The sequence below is a fragment of the Hemitrygon akajei genome, chromosome 17 (genome assembly GCF_048418815.1).
Source record: "Hemitrygon akajei chromosome 17, sHemAka1.3, whole genome shotgun sequence".
Classification (NCBI taxonomy): domain Eukaryota; kingdom Metazoa; phylum Chordata; class Chondrichthyes; order Myliobatiformes; family Dasyatidae; genus Hemitrygon; species Hemitrygon akajei.
Window position 1 is genome coordinate 10018679 of NC_133140.1, and position 25412 is coordinate 10044090.

Sequence of the window (25412 nt, forward strand, 5' to 3'; positions counted from 1 at the left end):
TCTTGTACCTTCTGAATCTCCCAAACTCTCCAACATCCTCAAATCCAGCAGATCCCAGTGATTCTTGTACCTTCTGAATCTCCCAAACTCTCCAACATCCTCAAATCCAGCAGCCCCCAGTGACTCGTGTACCTTCTGAATCTCCCAAACTCTCCAACATCCTCAAATCCAGCATCCCCCCAGTGATTCTTGTACCTTCTGAATCTCCCAAACTCTCCAACATCCTCAAATCCAGCAGCCCCCAGTGACTCGTGTACCTTCCGAATCTCCCAAACTCTCCAACATCCTCAAATCCAGCTGATCCCAGTGACTCGTGTACCTTCTGAATCTCCCAAACACTCCAACATCCTCAAATCCAGCAGCCCCCAGTGACTTGTGTACCTTCTGAATCGCCCAAACTCTCCAACATTCTCAAATCCAGCAGATCCCAGTGATTCTTGTACCTTCTGAATCTCCCAAACTCTCCAACATTCTCAAATCCAGCAGATCCCAGTGACTCGTGTACCTTCTGAATCTCCCAAACTCTCCAACATCCTCAAATCCAGCAGATCCCAGTGACTCTTGTACCTTCTGAATCACCCAAACTCTCCAACATCCTCAAATCCAGCTGATCCCAGTGACTCTTGTACCTTCCGAATCTCCCAAACTCTCCAACATCCTCAAATCCAGTAGATCCCAGTGACTCGTGTACCTTCTGAATCTCCCAAACTCTCCAACACCCTCAAATCCAGCAGATCCCAGTGACTCTTGTAACTTCTGAATCTCCCAAACTCTCCAACATCCTCAAATCCAGCAGATCCCAGTGACTCGTGTACCTTCTGAATCTCCCAAACTCTCCAACATCCTCAAATCCAGCATCCCCCAGTGACTCGTGTACCTTCTGAATCTCCCAAACTCTCCAACATCCTCAAATCCAGCAGATCCCAGTGACTCGTGTACCTTCTGAATCGCCCAAACTCTCCAACATCCTCAAATCCAGCAGATCCCAGTGACTCTTGTACCTTCTGAATCTCCCAAACTCTCCAACATCCTCAAATCCAGCTGATCCCAGTGACTCGTGTACCTACTGAATCTCCCAAACTCTCCAACATCCTCAAATCCAGCAGATCCCAGTGACTCTTGTAACTTCTGAATCTCCCAAACTCTCCAACATCCTCAAATCCAGCAGATCCCAGTGACTCGTGTACCTTCTGAATCGCCCAAACTCTCCAACATCCTCAAATCCAGCAGATCCCAGTGACTCTTGTACCTTCTGAATCTCCCAAACTCTCCAACATCCTCAAATCCAGCATCCCCCCAGTGATTCTTGTACCTTCTGAATCTCCCAAACTCTCCAACATTCTCAAATCCAGCAGCCCCCCAGTGACTTGTGTACCTTCTGAATCGCCCAAACTCTCCAACATTCTCAAATCCAGCAGTCCCCAGTGACTCGTGTACCTTCCGAATCTCCCAAACTCTCCAACATCCTCAAATCCAGCAGATCCCAGTGACTCTTGTACCTTCTGAATCTCCCAAACTCTCCAACATCCTCAAATCCAGCATCCCCCCAGTGATTCTTGTACCTTCTGAATCTCCCAAACTCTCCAACATTCTCAAATCCAGCAGCCCCCAGTGACTTGTGTACCTTCTGAATCGCCCAAACTCTCCAACATTCTCAAATCCAGCAGTCCCCAGTGACTCGTGTACCTTCCGAATCTCCCAAACTCTCCAACATCCTCAAATCCAGCAGCCCCCAGTGACTTGTGTACCTTCTGAATCGCCCAAACTCTCCAACATTCTCAAACCCAGCAGATCCCAGTGATTCTTGTACCTTCTGAATCTCCCAAACTCTCCAACATCCTCAAATCCAGCATCCCCCCAGTGATTCTTGTACCTTCTGAATCTCCCAAACTCTCCAACATCCTCAAATCCAGCAGCCCCCAGTGACTCGTGTACCTTCTGAATCTCCCAAACTCTCCAACATCCTCAAATCCAGCAGCCCCCAGTGACTCGTGTACCTTCTGAATCTCCCAAACTCTCCAACATCCTCAAATCCAGCTGATCCCAGTGACTCGTGTACCTTCTGAATCTCCCAAACTCTCCAACATCCTCAAATCCAGCATCCCCCAGTGACTTGTGTACCTTCCAAATCGCCCAAACTCTCCAACATTCTCAAATCCAGCAGCCCCCAGTGACTTGTGTACCTTCTGAATCTCCCAAACTCTCCAACATCCTCAAATCCAGCTGATCCCAGTGACTCGTGTACCTTCTGAATCTCCCAAACTCTCCAACATCCTCAAATCCAGCAGATCCCAGTGACTCGTGTACCTTCTGAATCTCCCAAACTCTCCAACATTCTCAAATCCAGCAGCCCCCAGTGACTTGTGTACCTTCCGAATCTCCCAAACTCTCCAACATCCTCAAATCCAGCAGATCCCAGTGACTCTTGTACCTTCTGAATCTCCCAAACTCTCCAACATCCTCAAATCCAGCAGATCCCAGTGACTCTTGTACCTTCTGAATCTCCCAAACTCTCCAACATCCTCAAATCCAGCAGTCCCCAGTGACTCGTGTACCTTCTGAATCTCCCAAACTCTCCAACATCCTCAAATCCAGCAGCCCCCAGAGACTCGTGTACCTTCCGAATCTCCCAAACTCTCCAACATCCTCAAACCCAGCTGATCCCAGTGACTCGTGTACCTTCTGAATCTCCCAAACTCTCCAACATCCTCAAATCCAGCAGATCCCAGTGACTCGTGTAACTTCTGAATCTCCCAAACTCTCCAACATCCTCAAATCCAGCAGCCCCCAGTGACTTGTGTACCTTCCAAATCTCCCAAACTCTCCAACATCCTCAAATCCAGCTGATCCCAGTGACTCGTGTACCTTCCGAATCTCCCAAACTCTCCAACATCCTCAAATCCAGCAGATCCCAGTGAATCGTGTACCTTCTGAATCTCCCAAACTCTCCAACATTCTCAAATCCAGCAGCCCCCAGTGACTTGTGTACCTTCTGAATCGCCCAAACTCTCCAACATTCTCAAATCCAGCAGTCCCCAGTGACTCGTGTACCTTCCGAATCTCCCAAACTCTCCAACATCCTCAAATCCAGCAGCCCCCAGTGACTTGTGTACCTTCTGAATCGCCCAAACTCTCCAACATTCTCAAACCCAGCAGATCCCAGTGATTCTTGTACCTTCTGAATCTCCCAAACTCTCCAACATCCTCAAATCCAGCATCCCCCCAGTGATTCTTGTACCTTCTGAATCTCCCAAACTCTCCAACATCCTCAAATCCAGCAGCCCCCAGTGACTCGTGTACCTTCTGAATCTCCCAAACTCTCCAACATCCTCAAATCCAGCAGCCCCCAGTGACTCGTGTACCTTCTGAATCTCCCAAACTCTCCAACATCCTCAAATCCAGCTGATCCCAGTGACTCGTGTACCTTCTGAATCTCCCAAACTCTCCAACATCCTCAAATCCAGCATCCCCCAGTGACTTGTGTACCTTCCAAATCGCCCAAACTCTCCAACATTCTCAAATCCAGCAGCCCCCAGTGACTTGTGTACCTTCTGAATCTCCCAAACTCTCCAACATCCTCAAATCCAGCTGATCCCAGTGACTCGTGTACCTTCTGAATCTCCCAAACTCTCCAACATCCTCAAATCCAGCAGATCCCAGTGACTCGTGTACCTTCTGAATCTCCCAAACTCTCCAACATTCTCAAATCCAGCAGCCCCCAGTGACTTGTGTACCTTCCGAATCTCCCAAACTCTCCAACATCCTCAAATCCAGCAGATCCCAGTGACTCTTGTACCTTCTGAATCTCCCAAACTCTCCAACATCCTCAAATCCAGCAGATCCCAGTGACTCTTGTACCTTCTGAATCTCCCAAACTCTCCAACATCCTCAAATCCAGCAGTCCCCAGTGACTCGTGTACCTTCTGAATCTCCCAAACTCTCCAACATCCTCAAATCCAGCAGCCCCCAGAGACTCGTGTACCTTCCGAATCTCCCAAACTCTCCAACATCCTCAAACCCAGCTGATCCCAGTGACTCGTGTACCTTCTGAATCTCCCAAACTCTCCAACATCCTCAAATCCAGCAGATCCCAGTGACTCGTGTAACTTCTGAATCTCCCAAACTCTCCAACATCCTCAAATCCAGCAGCCCCCAGTGACTTGTGTACCTTCCAAATCTCCCAAACTCTCCAACATCCTCAAATCCAGCTGATCCCAGTGACTCGTGTACCTTCCGAATCTCCCAAACTCTCCAACATCCTCAAATCCAGCAGATCCCAGTGAATCGTGTACCTTCTGAATCTCCCAAACTCTCCAACATCCTCAAATCCAGCTGATCCCAGTGACTCGTGTACCTTCCGAATCTCCCAAACTCTCCAACATTCTCAAATCCAGCAGCCCCCAGTGACTCGTGTACCTTCCGAATCTCCCAAACTCTCCAACATCCTCAAATCCAGCAGATCCCAGTGACTTGTGTACCTTCTGAATCTCCCAAACTCTCCAACATTCTCAAATCCAGCAGCCCCCAGTGACTCGTGTACCTTCTGAATCTCCCAAACTCTCCAACATCCTCAAATCCAGCATCCCCCAGTGACTTGTGTACCTTCTGAATCTCCCAAACTCTCCAACATTCTCAAATCCAGCAGCCCCCAGTGACTCGTGTACCTTTCGAATCTCCCAAACTCTCCAACATCCTCAAATCCAGCAGATCTCAGTAACTCGTGTACCTTCTGAACCTCCCAAACTCTCCAACATCCTCAAATCCAGCAGATCCCAGTGACTCGTGTACCTTCTGAACCTCCCAAACTCTCCAACATCCTCAAATCCAGCAGATCCCAGTGACTCGTGTACCTTCTGAATCTCCCGAACTCTCCAACATCCTCAAATCCAGCAGCCCCCAGTGACTTGTGTACCTTCTGAATCTCCCAAACTCTCCAACATCCTCAAATCCAGCTGATCCCAGTGACTCGTGTACCTTCTGAACCTCCCAAACTCTCCAACATCCTCAAATCCAGCAACCCCCAGTGACTTGTGTACCTTCCAAATCGCCCAAACTCTCCAACATTCTCAAATCCAGCAGATCCCAGTGACTCTTGTACCTTCCGAATCTCCCAAACTCTCCAACATTCTCAAATCCAGCAGATCCCAGTGACTCGTGTACCTTCCGAATCTCCCAAACTCTCCAAGATCCTCAAACCCAGCTGATCCCAGTGACTCGTGTACCTTCTGAATCTCCCAAACTCTCCAACATCCTCAAATCCAGCAGATCCCAGTGACTCGTGTACCTTCTGAACCTCCCAAACTCTCCAACATCCTCAAATCCAGCTGATCCCAGTGACTCGTGTACCTTCTGAATCTCCCAAACTCTCCAACATCCTCAAATCCAGCAGATCCCAGTGACTCGTGTACCTTCTGAACCTCCCAAACTCTCCAACATCCTCAAATCCAGCTGATCCCAGTGACTCGTGTACCTTCTGAATCTCCCAAACTCTCCAACATCCTCAAATCCAGCAGATCCCAGTGATTCTTGTACCTTCTGAATCTCCCAAACTCTCCAACATCCACAAATCCAGCAGCCCCCAGTGACTTGTGTACCTTCTGAATCTCCCAAACTCTCCAACATCCTCAAACCCAGATGATCCCAGTGACTCGTGTACCTTCCGAATCTCCCAAACTCTCCAACATCCTCAAATCCAGCTGATCCCAGTGACTGGTGTACCTTCCGAATCTCCCAAACTCTCCAACATCCTCAAATCCAGCTGATCCCAGTGACTGGTGTACCTTCTGAATCTCCCAAACTCTCCAACATTCTCAAATCCAGCAGATCCCAGTGACTGGTGTACCTTCTGAATCTCCCAAACTCTCCAACAGCCTCAAATCCAGCAGCCCCCAGTGACTGGTGTACCTTCTGAATCTCCCAAACTCTCCAACATCCTCAAATCCAGCTGATCCCAGTGACTCGTGTACCTTCTGAATCTCCCGAACTCTCCAACAGCCTCAAATCCAGCAGCCCCCAGTGACTTGTGTACCTTCTGAATCTCCCAAACTCTCCAACATCCTCAAATCCAGCAGATCCCAGTGACTCTTGTACCTTCTGAATCACCCAAACTCTCCAACATCCTCAAATCCAGCTGATCCCAGTGACTCGTGTACCTTCTGAATCTCCCAAACTCTCCAACATCCTCAAATCCAGTAGATCCCAGTGACTCGTGTACCTTCCGAATCTCCCAAACTCTCCAACATCCTCAAATCCAGCAGATCCCAGTGACTCGTGTACCTTCTGAATCTCCCAAACTCTCCAACATCCTCAAATCCAGCATCCCCCAGTGACTCGTGTACCTTCTGAATCTCCCAAACTCTCCAACATCCTCAAATCCAGCATCCCCCAGTGACTCGTGTACCTTCTGAATCACCCAAACTCTCCAACATCCTCAAATCCAGCTGATCCCAGTGACTCGTGTACCTTCTGAATCTCCCAAACTCTCCAACATTCTCAAATCCAGCTGATCCCAGTGACTCGTGTACCTTCTGAATCTCCCAAACACTCCAACATCCTCAAATCCAGCTGATCCCAGTGACTCGTGTACCTTCCGAATCTCCCAAACTCTCCAACATCCTCAAATCCAGCAGATCCCAGTGACTCGTGTACCTTCTGAATCTCCCAAACTCTCCAACATCCTCAAATCCAGCAGCCCCCAGTGACTCCTGTACCTTCTGAATCTCCCAAACTCTCCAACATTCTCAAATCCAGCAGATCCCAGTGATTCTTGTACCTTCTGAATCTCCCAAACTCTCCAACATCCTCAAATCCAGCAGATCCCAGTGATTCTTGTACCTTCTGAATCTCCCAAACTCTCCAACATCCTCAAATCCAGCAGATCCCAGTGACTCGTGTACCTTCTGAATCTCCCAAACTCTCCAACATTCTCAAATCCAGCAGCCCCCAGTGACTTGTGTACCTTCCGAATCTCCCAAACTCTCCAACATCCTCAAATCCAGCAGATCCCAGTGACTCGTGTACCTTCTGAATCTCCCGAACTCTCCAACATCCTCAAATCCAGCAGCCCCCAGTGACTTGTGTACCTTCTGAATCTCCCAAACTCTCCAACATTCTCAAATCCAGCAGATCCCAGTGACTGGTGTACCTTCTGAATCACCCAAACTCTCCAACATCCTCAAATCCAGCAGATCCCAGTGACTCTTGTACCTTCTGAATCTCCCAAACTCTCCAACATCCTCAAATCCAGCAGATCCCAGTGACTCTTGTACCTTCTGAATCTCCCAAACTCTCCAACATCCTCAAATCCAGCAGCCCCCCAGTGACTCGTGTACCTTCTGAATCTCCCAAACTCTCCAACATCCTCAAATCCAGCAGCCCCCAGTGACTCCTGTACCTTCTGAATCTCCCAAACTCTCCAACATTCTCAAATCCAGCAGATCCCAGTGATTCTTGTACCTTCTGAATCTCCCAAACTCTCCAACATCCTCAAATCCAGCAGATCCCAGTGACTTGTGTACCTTCTGAATCTCCCAAACTCTTCAACATTCTCAAATCCAGCAGATCCCAGTGATTCTTGTACCTTCTGAATCTCCCAAACTCTCCAACATCCTCAAATCCAGCAGATCCCAGTGATTCTTGTACCTTCTGAATCTCCCAAACTCTCCAACATCCTCAAATCCAGCAGATCCTAGTGACTCGTGTACCTTCTGAATCTCCCAAACTCTCCAACATCCTCAAATCCAGCAGCCCCCAGTGACTGGTGTACCTTCTGAATCTCCCAAACTTTCCAACAGCCTCATTTTTTTGACAGGTTGAGACCTCTCGCTCAACATAAGTAAAACACTTGTTAATTTGCAGCAGCAGTACAGTGCAAAGACATGGTATTATAATACTTTGTGCCTTACCCTACAATGCACTTCTTTGTTTGAAATGTTTTCTCTTTTGTTATCAGTTTGTATAATTCCTGTTGAATCTTTTCTCGTGAGCATGCTGTCTCTGTTTCCATGTGCCTGTGATGCTGCTGCAGGCCAGTTTTCATTGCATCTCTGCACACACCCGTAGCTGTGCACAGGACAATAAACTTGGACTGTTCTTTAAAAACTCTTGGTGTCAGGTGAACCCAGAAAACTAACCAACAGGATACGATGAATCTTACCCGACCTTGAAGACTTCTCATCAGGTCTAGACACACCCTCCCATTCTCACCCCCATTCCACTGACAGCCTGCCAGATCTTGAGGAGCCATCTCACCGTGCCATCTCTGAGAGCCCCAGCTTCCCATCGCCATTTGCGTCAAACATTTTCAGCTGCAAAGGAAGAAGAACAAAAGGCCTGGTGACTGATTCCAGTGCTGCTGACACCAGTTCCTGGAGGCTGAGTGGTGACCCTCCGGCAGGGAGAGAGTGCCGGGCTTGGGGGAGCTCACAGCCGATAGCCGGGCTGGACTGCGACTGGCCAAGGTGGTTCCCTGCGGATTGGGATTTGAGAGTGGTCACCGGGGGAGGGGAGTGGTAGGCTGTGTGGTACGTTGGGCAGGGGAGGGAGAATCAGGAAACAGGGTACTTCATGAAGAACTATGCCTACGGGAGTTTGCGGGTGTGCCCGGCTGCCACAACTCCAGCTGGGACAGGGGAGAGGTGGGAGTGTCGGCAGAATTAACCTGCGCCCAGCCACCACTCACTATCGTCTGTGTGTACTCCTGCAGTTTCTTGTCATCATAGTGTCTGTTGGCTTTCTTCAACAGGTCCCTCAGGAAGCTCTGTGGAGAGAGAAGGCCTCAGTTAGCTGGCTGACATTATAGCAAAGGAGCAGGTCAATGGTTACCCCCAGCTCTACAGCACCATCCAACTAGACCATGGCTGGCCGGTAGCCCAGCCCTCTTTAACATTTCTCAACATCTTCAGGAGGTATGGAAGTCTGAAGTCTCACACCACCATAGAGCCACAGAGCATTACAGCACAGAAACAGGCCTTTTGGCCCTTCTTAGCTGTGCCGAACCATTTTTCTGCCTAGTCCCACTGACCTGCACCTAGACCATATCCCTCCATACAACTCTCATCCACGTATAACCATATAACAATTACAGCACGGAGACAGGCCAACTCGGCCCTTCTAGTCCATGCCGAACGCTTACTCTCACCTAGTCCCACCTACCTGCACTCAGCCCATAACCCTCCATTCCTTTCCTGTCCATATACCTATCCAATTTTACTTTAAATGGCAATACCAAACCTGCCTCTACCACATTGGAAAAAAAGTTGAATTTCCCCATGGGGATGAATAAAGTATCTATCTATCTATCTATCTATCACAGTTACCACTGTCTGAGTAAAGAAATTCCCCCTCGTGTTACCCTTAAACTTTTGCCCCCTAACTCTCAATTCATGTCCTCTTGTTTGAATCTCCCCTACTCTCAATGGAAAAAGCATATCCATGTCAACTTGATCTATCCCCCTCATTATTTTAAATACCTCTATCAAGTCCCCCCTCAACTTTCTACGCTCCAAAGAATAAAGACCTAACTTGTTCAGCCTTTCCCTGTAACTTAGGTGCTGAAACCCAGATATCATTTTGGTAAATCTTCTCTGTACTCTCTCTACTTCGTTGATATCTTTCCTATAATTCGGTGACCAGAACTGTACACAATACTCCAAATTCGGCCTTACCAATGCCTTGTACAATGTACCTGTTCAAGTTTTTCTTAAATGTTAAAAGTGAGCCCGCATTTACAACTTCATCTGGCAGCTCATTCCACACTCCCACCACTCTCTGTGTGAAGAAGCCCCTCCCCCAATGTTCCCTTTAAACTTTTCCCCCTTCACCCTTAACCCATGTCCTCTGGTTTTTTTCTCCCCTAGCCTCAGTGGAAAAAGCCTGCTTGCATTCACTCTATCTATACCCATCATAATTTTATACACCTCTATCCAATCTCCCCTCATTCTTCTACGCTCCAGGGAATAAAGTCCTAACCTATTCAACCTTTCTCTGTAACTCAGTTTCTCAAGTCCCGGCAACATCCTTGTAAACCTTCTCTGCACTCTTTCAGCCTTATTAATATCCTTCCTGTAATTAGGTGACCAAAACTGCACACAATACTCCAAATTCGGCCTCACCAATGTCTTATACAACCTCACCATAACATTCCAACTCTTATACTCAATATTTTGATTTATAAAGGCCAATGTACCAAAAGCTCTCTTTACTACCCTATCTACCTGTGACACCACTTTTAGGGAATTTTGTATCTGTATTCCCAGATCCCTCTGTTCTACTGCACTCCTCAGTGCCCTACCATTTACCTTGTATATTCTACCTTGGTTTGCCCTTCCAAAGTCATGGCTAAATGATGGATGTGATTGGGAGCTGAATGTCCAAGGATACACAGTGTATAGGAAAGATAGGAAGGTAGGTAGAGGGGGTGGCGTGGCCCTGATGGTAAGCAATGATATCAAATCACTAGAAAGAAGGGACATAGGATCAGAAGAAGTATAATCCCTATGGGTCAAGTTAAGAAATGGCAAGGGTAAAAAGACACTAATAGCAGTTATATACGGGCCTCCAAACAGCAGCTGGGATGTGGACTACAAGTTACAGCTGGAAATAGAAAAAGCGTGTCAGAAGGAAAATGTCAAGATAATTATGGGGGATTTTAATATGGAAGTGGATTGGGAAAGTCATGAAGATACTGGATCTCAGGAGAGGGAGTTTGTAGAATGCCTACGGGATGGCTTTCTGGAGCAGCTTGTCCATAAGCCCACCAGGGGATCGGCTGTTTTGGATTGGGTGCTGTGTAATGAACCTGAGGCGATTAGGGAGCTAGAGGTAATGGAACCCCTTGGAAGTAGTGATCATAATATGATCGAGTTCAGTTTCAAATTTGAAAAGGAGAAGCTGGTGTCAAGCGTATCAATATTTCAGTAGAACAAAGGAAATTACAGTGGTATGAGAGAGGAACTGGCCCAAGTTGATTGGAAAAGTAAGCTAGATGGAGGGACAGTAGAGCAAAATTTGATGAAATTCCTACAAGAAATAAGGAAAGTGCAGGAAAAATATTTTCCAAGAAAAAAGAAAATCATGAATGGAAAAATGGCACAAATGTGGCTAACGAGAGAGGTTAAGGCTAAAATAAAAGCAAAAGAGATGGTGTACAAGAAAGCAAAAATTAGTGGGAAAACTGAGGACTGGACGACTTTTAAAAACTTACAGAAGGAAACTAAGAAAGTCATTAGGAAAGAAAAGATGAATTATGAAAGGAAGTTGGCAATTAACATAAAAAAGGATACTAAGAGTTTTATTAAATATACGAAGAGTAAAAGAGTGACATGGGTAGATATAGGACCGATTGAAAATGATGCTGGAGTAATTACAATGGGTAACAAAGAGATGGCAAAGGAACTAAACGAGTATTTTGCATCAGTCTTCACAGTGGAAGACATTAGCAACATACCTGATAGCCAGAGGTCTCAGGGAATAGAATTAGGTACAGTCAAGATTACTAGAGAGAAAGTGCTTGGGAAGCTAAACGGACTAAGGATAGATAAGTCTCTGCACCCATGGGTTCTGAAGGAGGTGGCTTTGGAGATTGTGGAGGCATTGGAAATAATCTTCCAGGAATCAGTAGACTCTGGCATCATTCCAGAGGACTGGAAGGTCACAAATGTAGTTCCACTGTTTAAGAAAGGAGGGAGGCAGCAAAAAGAAAATTACAGAACTATTAGTCTGACATCGGTAGTTGGAAAGTTATTGGAGTCGATCCTCAAGGACGAGGTTATGAAATACCTCGAGGTGCATGACAAAATAGGCCCAAGCCAACATGGTTTCATGAAGGGAAGATCCTGCCTCACCGACCTATTGGAATTTTTTGAGGTAATTTCAAATAAGATTGACAGGGAGAGGCTATGGATGTTGTGTATTTGGATTTTCAAAAGGCCTTTGATAAGGTGCCGCATAAAAGGCTGCTTAATAAGATGAGGGCCCATGGAATTACAGGAAGGATATTGGAATGGGTGTGCATTGGCTGATAGGCAGAAAGCAAAGAGTGGGAATACAGGGATCCTATTCTGGTTGGTTGCCGGTTACTAGTGGTGTTCCGCAGGGGTCGATGTTGGGGCCTCTTCTTTTTACATTGTAGATCGATGATTTAGATTATGGATTAAATGGTTTTGTGGCTAAGGTTGCAGATGACACCAAGACAGATAGAGGAGCAGGAAGTGTTGAAGAAACGGAAAGTTTGCAGAGTGACTTAGTCAGTTTAGGAGAGTGGGCAAAGAAATGACAGATGAAATATAATGTTGAGAAATGTACGGTTGTACATTTTGGAAGAAGAAATAATCAGGCAGATTATTATTTAGATGGGGAGAAAATTCAAAAACCAGAAGTGCAAAGGGACTTGGGGGTCCTCGTGCAGGATACTCTAAAGGTTAACCACCAGGTTGGATCAGCAGTAAGGAAAGCGAATGCTATGTTGGCATTCTTTTCAAGAGGAATAGTGAAGGAGGTGTTGATGAGGCTCTATGGGGCACTGGTGAGACCCCATTTGGAATACTGTATGCAGTTTTGGGCCCCCTATCTTAGAAAGGATGTACTGATGTTGGAGAGAGTTCAGAGAAGATTTACGAGGATGATTCCTGGAATGCAGGGGCTAACATATGAGGAGTGTTTGACGGCTCTTGGATTGTATTCATTAGAGTATAGAAGAATGAGAGGGGATCTCCTAGAAACATTTCCAATGTTGAAAGGGTTGGACAGAGTAGATGTGGAAAGGCTGTTTCCCTTGGTGGGTGAGTCCAGGACAAGAGGCCACAGTCTTAGAATTAGAGGGCACCCATTTAAAACAGAGTTGAGTAGAATTTTTTCTAGCCAGAGGGTCTTGGATTTATGGAATTCGTTGCCACATACAGCCATGGAGGCCCAATCATTGAGGGTGTTTAAGGAGGAGATTGATAGGTATCTAATTAGTCAGGGCATCAAGGGATATGGGGAAAAAGCCGGAAATTGGAACTAGATGGGAGAATAGTTTAGCTCATGGTGGAGTGGCGGAGCAGACTCGATGGGCCGAATGGCCTACTTCTGCTCCTTTGTCTTGTGATCTTGTGAAAGTGCAATTCCTCACACTTGTCTGTATTAAACTCCATCTGCCATTTGTCAGCCCATTTTTCCAGCTGGTCCAAATCCCTCTGCTGGAAAAATGCGCTGAAAAATGGCAGATGGAGTTCAATCAGGTTCAAGAACAACTACATCCCTTCAACCATTCGGTCTTGAACCAATCAGCAAAACCCTAATCTCCACTTCAATATAACAACACTCAATATAACAGCAATCATATAACAACTGTGAAAATTTTGCATTTTCCTTGTGATACCATGTGTTTGCGTTGCTGCAGCAAGTAAGTTTTTCATTGACGTAAGAGATTCTGCAGGTGCTGGAAATCTGACGCAACACTCACACACACACACACGCTCACAGATAGATACACACACACGCACACACACACACACTCAGATAGATACACACACACGCACACACACACACACTCAGATAGATACACACACACATACACACACACACACTCACAGATAGATACACACACACGCACACACACACACACTCAGATAGATACACACACACATACACACACACACACACTCACAGATAGATACACACACACTCAGATAGATACACACACACACTCACAGATACACACACACACACTCACAGATAGATACACACACACGCACACACACACACATACACACACACACACTCACAGATAGATACACACACACTCAGATAGATACACACACACACTCACAGATACACACACACACGCTCACAGATAGATACACACACACGCACACACACACACATACACACACACACACTCACAGATAGATACACACACACTCAGATAGATACACACACAAACTCACAGATACACACACACACACTCACAGATAGATACACACACTCACAGATAGATACACACACACTCAGATACACACACACTCACAGATACACACACACACACTCACAGATAGATACACACACACGCACACACACACACACTCAGATACACACACACACACACACTCACAGATAGATACACACACTCACAGATAGATACACACACACTCAGATACACACACACTCACAGATACACACACACACTCACAGATAGATACACACACACGCACACACACACACACTCAGATACACACACACACACACTCACAGATAGATACACACACACACACACACACACTCACAGATAGATACACACACACACACACACTCAGATAGATACACACACACTCACAGATACACACACGCACACACACACACACTCACAGATACACACACACACGCACACACACACACTCAGATAGATACACACACACTCACAGATAGATACACACACATACACACACACACACTCACTCACAGATAGATACACACACACGCACACACACACACTCACAGACACACACACACAGATAAATACATACACACACACACTCACAGATAGATACACACACGCACACACACACAGATAGATACACACACACACACACTCAGATAGATACACACACACTCACAGATACACACACACACTCACAGATAGATACACACACACACTCACAGATAGATACACACACGCACACACACACACACTCACAGATACACACACACACGCACACACACAGATAGATACACACACGCACACACACACACACACTCACAGATAGATACACACACACGTACACACACACACACTCACAGATACACACACACACGCACACACACACACTCACAGATACACACACACACACACAGATAAATACACACACACACTCACAGATAGATACACACACACACGTACACACACACACACTCACAGATAGATACACACACGCACACACACACAGATAGATACACACACACGCACACACACAGAGATAGATACACACACACGCACACACACACTCAGATAGATACACACACACACTCACAGATAGATACACACACACGCACACACACACACTCAGATAGATACACACACACACTCACAGATAGATACACACACACACACACACATGCACACACACACACACACTCACAGATAGATACACACACACACACAGATAGATACACACACACGCACACACACACACTCAGATAGATACACACACACACTCACAGATAGATACACACACACGCACACACACACACTCAGATAGATACACACACACACACTCACAGATAGATACACACACACACACACTCACAGATAGATACACACACACGCACACACACACTCAGATAGATACACACACACACTCACAGATACACACACACGCACACACACACACTCAGATAGATACACACACACACACTCACAGATAGATACACACACGCACACACACACATGCACACACACACACACACACTCACAGATAGATACACACACACACACACTCACAGATAGATACACACACATGCACACTCAGATAGATACACACACACACTCACAGATAGATACACACACGCACACACACACACTCACAGATACACACACACGCACACACACACACAGATAGATACACACACACGTACACACACACACACTCAGATACACACACACACACACTTACAGATAGATACACGCACACACACACACACACACACTCACAGATAGATACACACACACACACTCAGATAGATACACACACACACACTCACAGATAGATACACACACGCACACACACACATGCACACACACACACACACACTCACAGATAGATACACACACACACACACTCACAGATAGATACACACACATGCACACTCAGATAGATACACACACACACTCACAGATAGATACACACACGCACACACACACACTCACAGATACACACACATGCACACACACACAGATAGATACACACACACGTACACACACACACACTCAGATACACACACACACACACTTACAGATAGATACACACACGCACACACACACACACACACACTCACAGATAGATACACACACACACTCAGATAGATACACACACACTCACAGATACACACACGCACACACACACACACACTCACAGATACACACACACACGCACACACACACACTCAGATAGATACACACACACTCACAGATAGATACACACACACATACACACACACACTCACAGATAGATACACACACACGCACACACACACACTCACAGACACACACACACACACAGATAAATATATATACACACACACTCACAGATAGATACACACACACACTCACAGATAGATACACACACGCACACACACACACAGATAGATACACACACACACACACACTCAGATAGATACACACACACTCACAGATACACACACACACTCACAGATAGATACACACACACTCACAGATAGATACACACACGCACACACACACACACACTCACAGATACACACACACACACGCACACACACAGATAGATACACACACGCACACACACACACACACTCACAGATAGATACACACACACGTACACACACACACACTCACAGATACACACACACACACACACACACACACTCACAGATACACACACACACACACAGATAAATACACACACACACTCACAGATAGATACACACACACACGTACACACACACACACTCACAGATAGATACACACACGCACACACACACACACAGATAGATACACACACACACGCACACACACACAGATAGATACACACACACGCACACACACACTCAGATAGATACACACACACACTCACAGATAGATACACACACGCACACACACACATGCACACACACACTCACAGATAGATACACACACACACCCTCACAGATAGATACACACACACGCACACACACACACTCAGATAGATACACACACACGCACACACACACACTCAGATAGATACACACACACACTCACAGATACACACACACGCACACACACACACTCAGATAGATACATACACACACTCACAGATAGATACACACACGCACACACACACATGCACACACACACACACATGCACACACACACACACACTCACTCACAGATAGATACACAGACACACACTCACAGATAGATACACACACACGCACACTCAGATAGATACACACACACACTCACAGACAGATACACACACGCACACACACACACTCACAGATACACACACACACGCACACACACACACAGATAGATACACACACACACGTACACACACACACTCACAGATAGATACACACACACGTACACACACACACTCACAGATAGATACACACACACGCACACACACACACTCACAGATACACACACACACAGATAAATACACACACACACTCACAGATAGATACACACACGCACACACACACAGATAGATACACACACACTCACAGATAGATACACACACACGCACGCACACACACACACTCAGATAGATACACACACGCACACACACTCACAGATAGACACACACACACACAGATACACACACTCACAGATACACACACACTCACAGATAGATACACACACGCACGCACACACACACACACTCAGATAGATACACACACGCACACACACTCACACTCACAGATAGACACACACACACACAGATAGATACACACACACACACACACACAGATACACACACACTCACAGATACACACACACAACAGATAGATACACACACACACAGATACACACACACACTCACAGATACACACACACACACACAGATAGATACACACACAGATAGACACACACACACTCACAGATACACACACACAGATAGATACACACACACACACAGATACACACACACACTCACAGATACACACACATAGATACACACACACACTCACAGATACACACACACACAGATAGATACACACACACTCACACACAGATAGATACACACACACACATACAGATAGGCAGACACATAAAAGACACACAGATAGACAGACTGACACACAGACAGAGAGACACACACAGAGATGGGCAGACAGACAGACAGACACACTCCTCAGTATATCAGGCAGCTTCTATTGAAGGAAATGAGGTGTGGGCCTGAATATCAGCTGTTTATTTCCCCTTGTAGATGCTGCCTGACTCACTGAGTTCTCCAGCATTTTGAGAGAGGGGAGGAGACCTGGCGGCTGACGGGCGTGGATTCAGTGCTAAACACGTCTGGGGAAGTGTCAATACATGGCTTCAGGAGCCCTTCCCTTGCATACGGAGTTTTTCTTGAACAGGTAAGGCATTGGAAATCTCTGTCATTTCCTCTTGGGCTGTTTGTATCAACACTAACTGGATTAAGCATTGTGAAGTGGGGGAGGGGCTGAAATTATCCATCACCAACTTTCTTCCTCGTGCACAGGAGAATTACTGTGTGAAGGTTTCAGGAGCAGAGGGCTCCTGGCAAACTTTACTTCTGGTTGCTGTTTACTAGACGCACACAGGGACACAGACGAGGAGGCAGGTGGAATCACGCGGGGCAGGGAGGGGTTCTGCCCTCATCTCCCCGTCATTACTCTCATTGCTGCAAATCTGTGCACGGGCAACTCCTGGGACAGGCCCGGCCTTCAAGTGACTCGGTAACTGTTTAATGTAGAACACGCAGCCTCGAGTCAGCCACTCTGTCCTCAGCAACGAGTTCCACGCCAGGGAAACTATGGCATTTACACCAGTGTCTTCAGTCACCCATGTCCTCAAAACTCACTGCTGGCAGGGCCCACAGTTGCATCTTTGAGGGCAAACCAGGTGAACCATAGTCTAAACATGGTCTAACCGAGCAGCCCCAAGTGGACGGACTGACCGAGTTGGCCCAGTTACAGCTCTCTACCCGTGGGATAGGACTCTCCGCAGAACCTCTGGAGCGGGTTTAGAAAGAGACATACCCACATTTCTGCCCCTTACAGGGGCTTCAGGCAGTTGGTGGCTCTCTCTGAAGAGTGCTGCAGGAAGCCTCGGGTCACATCTACAACGGCAGGATGCTGGACAGGAGAGCTGGTCTTTGTCTGTGCACCAGCTGCACCACACTGGGCACCTGGGCAGGTCAGAGAGAAACGGGAGGGGATTTCACTCTCCGTGTGGTGCCCCACACTGGGCACCTGGGCAGGTCAGAGAGAAACGGGAGGGGATTTCACTCTCCGTGTGGATGCCCCACACTGGGCACCTGGGCAGGTCAGAGAGAAACGGGAGGGGATTTCACTCTCCGTGTGGATGCCCCACACTGGGCACCTGGGCAGGTCAGAGAGAAACGGGAGGGGATTTCACTCTCCGTGTGGTGCCCCACACTGGGCACCTGGGCAGGTCAGAGAGAAACGGGAGGGGATTTCACTCTCCGTGTGGTGCCCCACACTGGGCACCTGGGCAGGTCAGAGAGAAACGGGAGGGGATTTCACTCTCCGTGTGGATGCACCACACTGGGCACCTGGGCAGGTCAGAGAGAAACGGGAGGGGATTTCACTCTCCGTGTGGATGCCCCACACTGGGCACCTGGGCAGGTCAGAGAGAAACGGGAGGGGATTTCACTCTCCGTGTGGATGCCCCACACTGGGCACCTGGGCAGGTCAGAGAGAAACGGGAGGGGATTTCACTCTCCGTGTGGTGCCCCACACTGGGCACCTGGGCAGGTCAGAGAGAAACGGGAGGGGATTTCACTCTCCGTGTGGTGCCCCACACTGGGCACCTGGGCAGGTCAGAGAGAAACGGGAGGGGATTTCACTCTCCGTGTGGATGCACCACACTGGGCACCTGGGCAGGTCAGAGAGAAACGGGAGGGGATTTCACTCTCCGTGTGGTGCCCCACACTGGGCACCTGGGCAGGTCAGAGAGAAACGGGAGGGGATTTCACTCTCCGTGTGGTGCCCCACACTGGGCACCTGGGCAGGTCAGAGAGAAACGGGAGGGGATTTCACTCTCCGTGTGGATGCCCCACACTGGGCACCTGGGCAGGTCGGAGAGAAACGGGAGGGGATTTCACTCTCCGTGTGGATGCCCCACACTGGGCACCTGGGCAGGTCAGAGAGAAACGGGAGGGGATTTCACTCTCCGTGTGGTGCCCCACACTGGGCACCTGGGCAGGTCAGAGAGAAACGGGAGGGGATTTCACTCTCCGTGTGGTGCCCCACACTGGGCACCTGGGCAGGTCAGAGAGAAACGGGAGGGGATTTCACTCTCCGTGTGGTGCCCCACACTGGGCACCTGGGCAGGTCAGAGAGAAACGGGAGGGGATTTCACTCTCCGTGTGGTGCCCCACACTGGGCACCTGGGCAGGTCAGAGAGAAACGGGAGGGGATTTCACTCTCCGTGTGGTGCCCCACACTGGGCACCTGGGCAGGTCAGAGAGAAACGGGAGGGGATTTCACTCTCCGTGTGGTGCCCCACACTGGGCACCTGGGCAGGTCAGAGAGAAACGGGAGGGGATTTCACTCTCCGTGTGGTGCCCCACACTGGGCACCTGGGCAGGTCAGAGAGAAACGGGAGGGGATTTCACTCTCCGTGTGGTGCCCCACACTGGGCACCTGGGCAGGTCAGAGAGAAACGGGAGGGGATTTCACTCTCCGTGTGGTGCCCCACACTGGGCACCTGGGCAGGTCAGAGAGAAACGGGAGGGGATTTCACTCTCCGTGTGGTGCCCCACACTGGGCACCTGGGCAGGTCAGAGAGAAACGGGAGGGGATTTCACTCTCCGTGTGGATGCCCCACACTGGGCACCTGGGCAGGTCAGAGAGAAACGGGAGGGGATTTCACTCTCCGTGTGGTGCCCCACACTGGGCACCTGGGCAGGTCAGAGAGAAACGGGAGGGGATTTCACTCTCCGTGTGGTGCCCCACACTGGGCACCTGGGCAGGTCAGAGAGAAACGGGAGGGGATTTCACTCTCCGTGTGGTGCCCCACACTGGGCACCTGGGCAGGTCAGAGAGAAACGGGAGGGGATTTCACTCTCCGTGTGGTGCCCCACACTGGGGCACCTGGGCAGGTCAGAGAGAAACGGGAGGGGATTTCACTCTCCGTGTGGTGCCCCACACTGGGCACCTGGGCAGGTCAGAGAGAAACGGGAGGGGATTTCACTCTCCGTGTGGTGCCCCACACTGGGCACCTGGGCAGGTCAGAGAGAAACGGGAGGGGATTTCACTCTCCGTGTGGATGCCCCACACTGGGCACCTGGGCAGGTCAGAGAGAAACGGGAGGGGATTTCACTCTCCGTGTGGTGCACCACACTGGGCACCTGGGCAGGTCAGAGAGAAACGGGAGGGGATTTCACTCTCCGTGTGGATGCCCCACACTGGGCACCTGGGCAGGTCAGAGAGAAACGGGAGGGGATTTCACTCTCCGTGTGGTGCCCCACACTGGGCACCTGGGCAGGTCAGAGAGAAACGGGAGGGGATTTCACTCTCCGTGTGGTGCCCCACACTGGGCACCTGGGCAGGTCAGAGAGAAACGGGAGGGGATTTCACTCTCCGTGTGGTGCCCCACACTGGGCACCTGGGCAGGTCAGAGAGAAACGGGAGGGGATTTCACTCTCCGTGTGGTGCCCCACACTGGGCACCTGGGCAGGTCAGAGAGAAACGGGAGGGGATTTCACTCTCCGTGTGGTGCCCCACACTGGGCACCTGGGCAGGTCAGAGAGAAACGGGAGGGGATTTCACTCTCCGTGTGGTGCCCCACACTGGGCACCGTGGGCAGGTCAGAGAGAAACGGGAGGGGATTTCACTCTCCGTGTGGTGCCCCACACTGGGCACCTGGGCAGGTCAGAGAGAAACGGGAGGGGATTTCACTCTCCGTGTGGATGCCCCACACTGGGCACCTGGGCAGGTCAGAGAGAAACGGGAGGGGATTTCACTCTCCGTGTGGATGCCCCACACTGGGCACCTGGGCAGGTCAGAGAGAAACGGGAGGGGATTTCACTCTCCGTGTGGTGCCCCACACTGGGCACCGTGGGCAGGTCAGAGAGAAACGGGAGGGGATTTCACTCTCCGTGTGGTGCCCCACACTGGGCACCTGGGCAGGTCAGAGAGAAACGGGAGGGGATTTCACTCTCCGTGTGGATGAAGTGTGGACAGGAGGCTCGGCAATCCCAGTCACTGTTGTACGCACACAGACGCACTCTCACTTATCGGTGCTGGCTCTCCCCAGTGGACAGGGATCCCGTTTGCCCGGGGGCAGACATGATGCAGATCGCAGCCACAACCGGAAACGTTGCAGGGACAGACCCTGTCTGGAGCCTCCGGGAGTGGGGACTGTGATAGAGTGCATGGGGAAGATGCTTTTCCAGAAGGGGAGCTCACCTGGAGTGTGTCTGCAGCAGGCGACGTTTCCCTTCAATCTCTCTGAATTATGGAGGACAGCATGTGTATAAATGTCGTTTGCCCGGGGCAGACAAAGGGAAACGTTTGGCGTGGGTGGTGGGAAACATTCCAGGGACAGACCCTGTCTGGAGCCTCCGGGAGTGGGGACTGTGACAGTCAGAGTGCTTGGTGTGGATGCTTTTCCAGACAGGGTGGTCAGCTGGAGGGCGTCTGCACCAGGCGATAGATTGCCCGGGGTCAGTCACTGCCCGACTCGAAAATGCAGACTAAGTTGCAGAATTAGGCCATTTGGCCCATCGAGTCTGCTCTGCAATTTTATCATGGCTGATCCATTTCCCTCTTAACCCTATTCTCCAGCCGCCTTCTCCCCGTAACCTTACATGTTTTTTAATTAAGTGGAATGGTGAGCAATAGCCAGATCAGAAAGGCTGATCAACTAGTTCCCAAAGAGAACTCTGATAGGCCAATCAGATGGGTCGCTGCTGCTCAGCGATAGAACACAAAAAATCATACGTACAATAAAGAAACTTTAAAAAATAGTAGAGATACTGGAGTCATGATGATCATGATGGAGAGAGACATTTATACACATGCCGTCCTCCATAATTCAGAGAGATTGAAGGGTAAGGTTACAGGGTGACAAAATGTGACAGGAGCACTTGGAACTGAAAACTAATCCCTACCGGGAGAAAACAGCACCTGATCTTTCCGCACTGTTCTCCAGCAGTTTAAGGACTAAGTCCAGCTGGAACATAACTCACAAGTGCTTTTGAAAGTCAGGTATTAACCCTACCTGCCCATAACCAAGCATTGCCATCCTGGTCCCCTTCATGATAGCTTATGAAGAAGTTTGTGACTTCCCTCCCAGAGATGATAGGTGTTTGTTCACTCGACTCTTGAAGGCTTGGACCCCATCGTCTCAGATGTTTCCAACCACAGCATCTGGAAGGCTGTTCCAAATTCTGATAGCACAGTGAAGGAAGCTTCTGTCCAGTGTGTAGGTTCTGGCATCAGGCACAGAAACAGCATGAGCAGGCATAGATGAACTTGATCGTGTGGTGCGCCGTCTCTCGTAAGATGAAGGCAGCATGGCGTGAAGGTCTGTAGGGCTGTGGCTGGTGTGCATTTTGTATAGCACAGTAGCTGCAGCCACCTGTCGTCTGTGGTGTAAGCTACTGATGGCTAGCTTCTCACGAGCTGTGGCTTCATCTACACCTATAATCCTGAGAGCCTTTCTGTGAATGGAATCAAGCTGGCTGAGGACAGTCTGTGAGGCATTCATCCATGATAAGCAGGCATACATTTGCTAGGTTTTAATGAGGTCACCCCTCAGTTTTCCGAATTCTAGTGAATCATCAAACACTCTTCACATTACAAGCCATTCAATGCTGGAATCATTTTTGTGAACTTCCTTTGAACCCTCTCCAGTGTCAGTACATCATTTCTAAGATAAGGGGCCCAAAACTGCTCACAGTTCTCCAGACGAGGCCTCACCAGTGCTTTATAAAGTCTTTCGAAATGAATGCTAACATCACATTTGCCTTCCTCACAAGACTCACCCGCAAATTAACCCTTCGGGAATCCTACACAATGACTCTAAGTCCCTTATTTTTCGGTTTTCGGTATTTTCTCTCCATTTAGAAAATAGTCAACTCTTTCATTTCTTCCTCCAAAGTACATGACCATACACTTTCTATCTTCATAACATCTGTAAACTTTGGAACAAAGTAATCAATTGCATCATCCAAATCATTGACATGTAACGTAATAAGCATTGGTCCCAACACACAGCCCTGTGGAACATCACTCGTCACCAGCAGCCAACCACAAAAAGGCTCCCTTTATCCCCACTCTTTGCCTCCTGCTGATCAGCCACTGCTTTATCCAGGCTAGAATCTTTCCTGTGATACCAGGGGCTTGCAGCCTCATGTGTGGCACCCTGTCAAAGGGCTTCTGAAAATCCAAGTGCACAACATCTACCGATTCTGCAAGGTGCCTCTCTGAGCACATCTGCGTTTGGTATCTATCGCTCTAAACCAGGGGTTTAAGGAAGTTACAGGAGGTTGGGGTACAATCTCTGGAAAGGCAGCTCAGGAGCAAAGTGGCAATCACAGGCTACATCTGAATGCTCGACAGCTGTGGCATCACTTCTTATAAAGTTAAATCTAGTGACGAATAAACTCTCCTCGGGCTTCCAGTCAGGGTTAGGATCGATTATAAGCGATGTTTCGATGACCAACTCTGCCATCTTCCTGGTGAAATGGTTCTAATTACTGACTGGAATAAAGACACTGAGAATTTCAGCCTGGAAAACCTCATCATGAATTCCAGTCTCTTGCAACCTTGTCAATAAATCCAAAATGGGTCTCCGTCAGGCAGAGACCCACGCTGGGTGGAAGCCCAACAGGAAGTCTGTTCTGAGCAGTATCACCAAGGAGAGCAGTCTGTGGCAAACACACAATGAAACCAACCAGACAATTCCATCAACAAATCATTGGACAGAGTCCTGAGGAGATTCGTGAGGATGACTTCAGGAATGGAAGTGTTGACATATGAGGAGTGTTTGGCAGCTTTGGGCCTGTATTCACTGAAATTTAGAAGAATGCGAGGGGATCTCATTGAGATTAGATAAGGTGGATGTAGAGAGGATGTTTCCTATGGTGAGGGTATCTAGAATGAGAGGGCACAGCCTCAAAATCGATGGGCAACCCTTTTAGAACAAAGGTAAGGAGGAATCTTTTTCAGCCAGAGAGTGGTGAATCTGTGGAATGCTCTGCGACAGAGTGCGGTGGAGGCCAAGTCCGTGGGAATATTTAAGGCGGAAGTTGATAGTTTCCTGATTGGTCAGGGCACCATAGGATACGGCAAGAAGGCAGGTGTATGGGGTTGAGTGGGATTCAGGATCAGCCATGATGGAATGGCGGAGAAGACTCGATGGGCTGAATGGCCTAATTCTGCTCCGATGTCTTATGGTCTTATGGTCTAATCAAGTCTGAATAATTGGACAAAGAAATTCAGTCTCAGGCAAATCTTAAAAACCCTGAGTGGGA

General features: G+C 48.5%; 1 protein-coding gene across 2 annotated transcripts in view; it reads right to left on the bottom strand.

The window, feature by feature from the left end:
• Window positions 1-25412, bottom strand: part of LOC140740469 (calretinin-like) — a 455595-nt gene that overhangs the window by 65748 nt on the left and 364435 nt on the right. For both annotated transcript variants that reach the window (XM_073069645.1, XM_073069646.1), the window contains exons 6-7: window positions 8681-8758; window positions 8251-8306 (exon numbers count right to left, since the gene is read on the bottom strand). In XM_073069645.1, the coding sequence (XP_072925746.1) occupies window positions 8251-8306; window positions 8681-8758 (134 nt within the window). The remainder of the gene's footprint in view (window positions 1-8250; window positions 8307-8680; window positions 8759-25412) is intronic.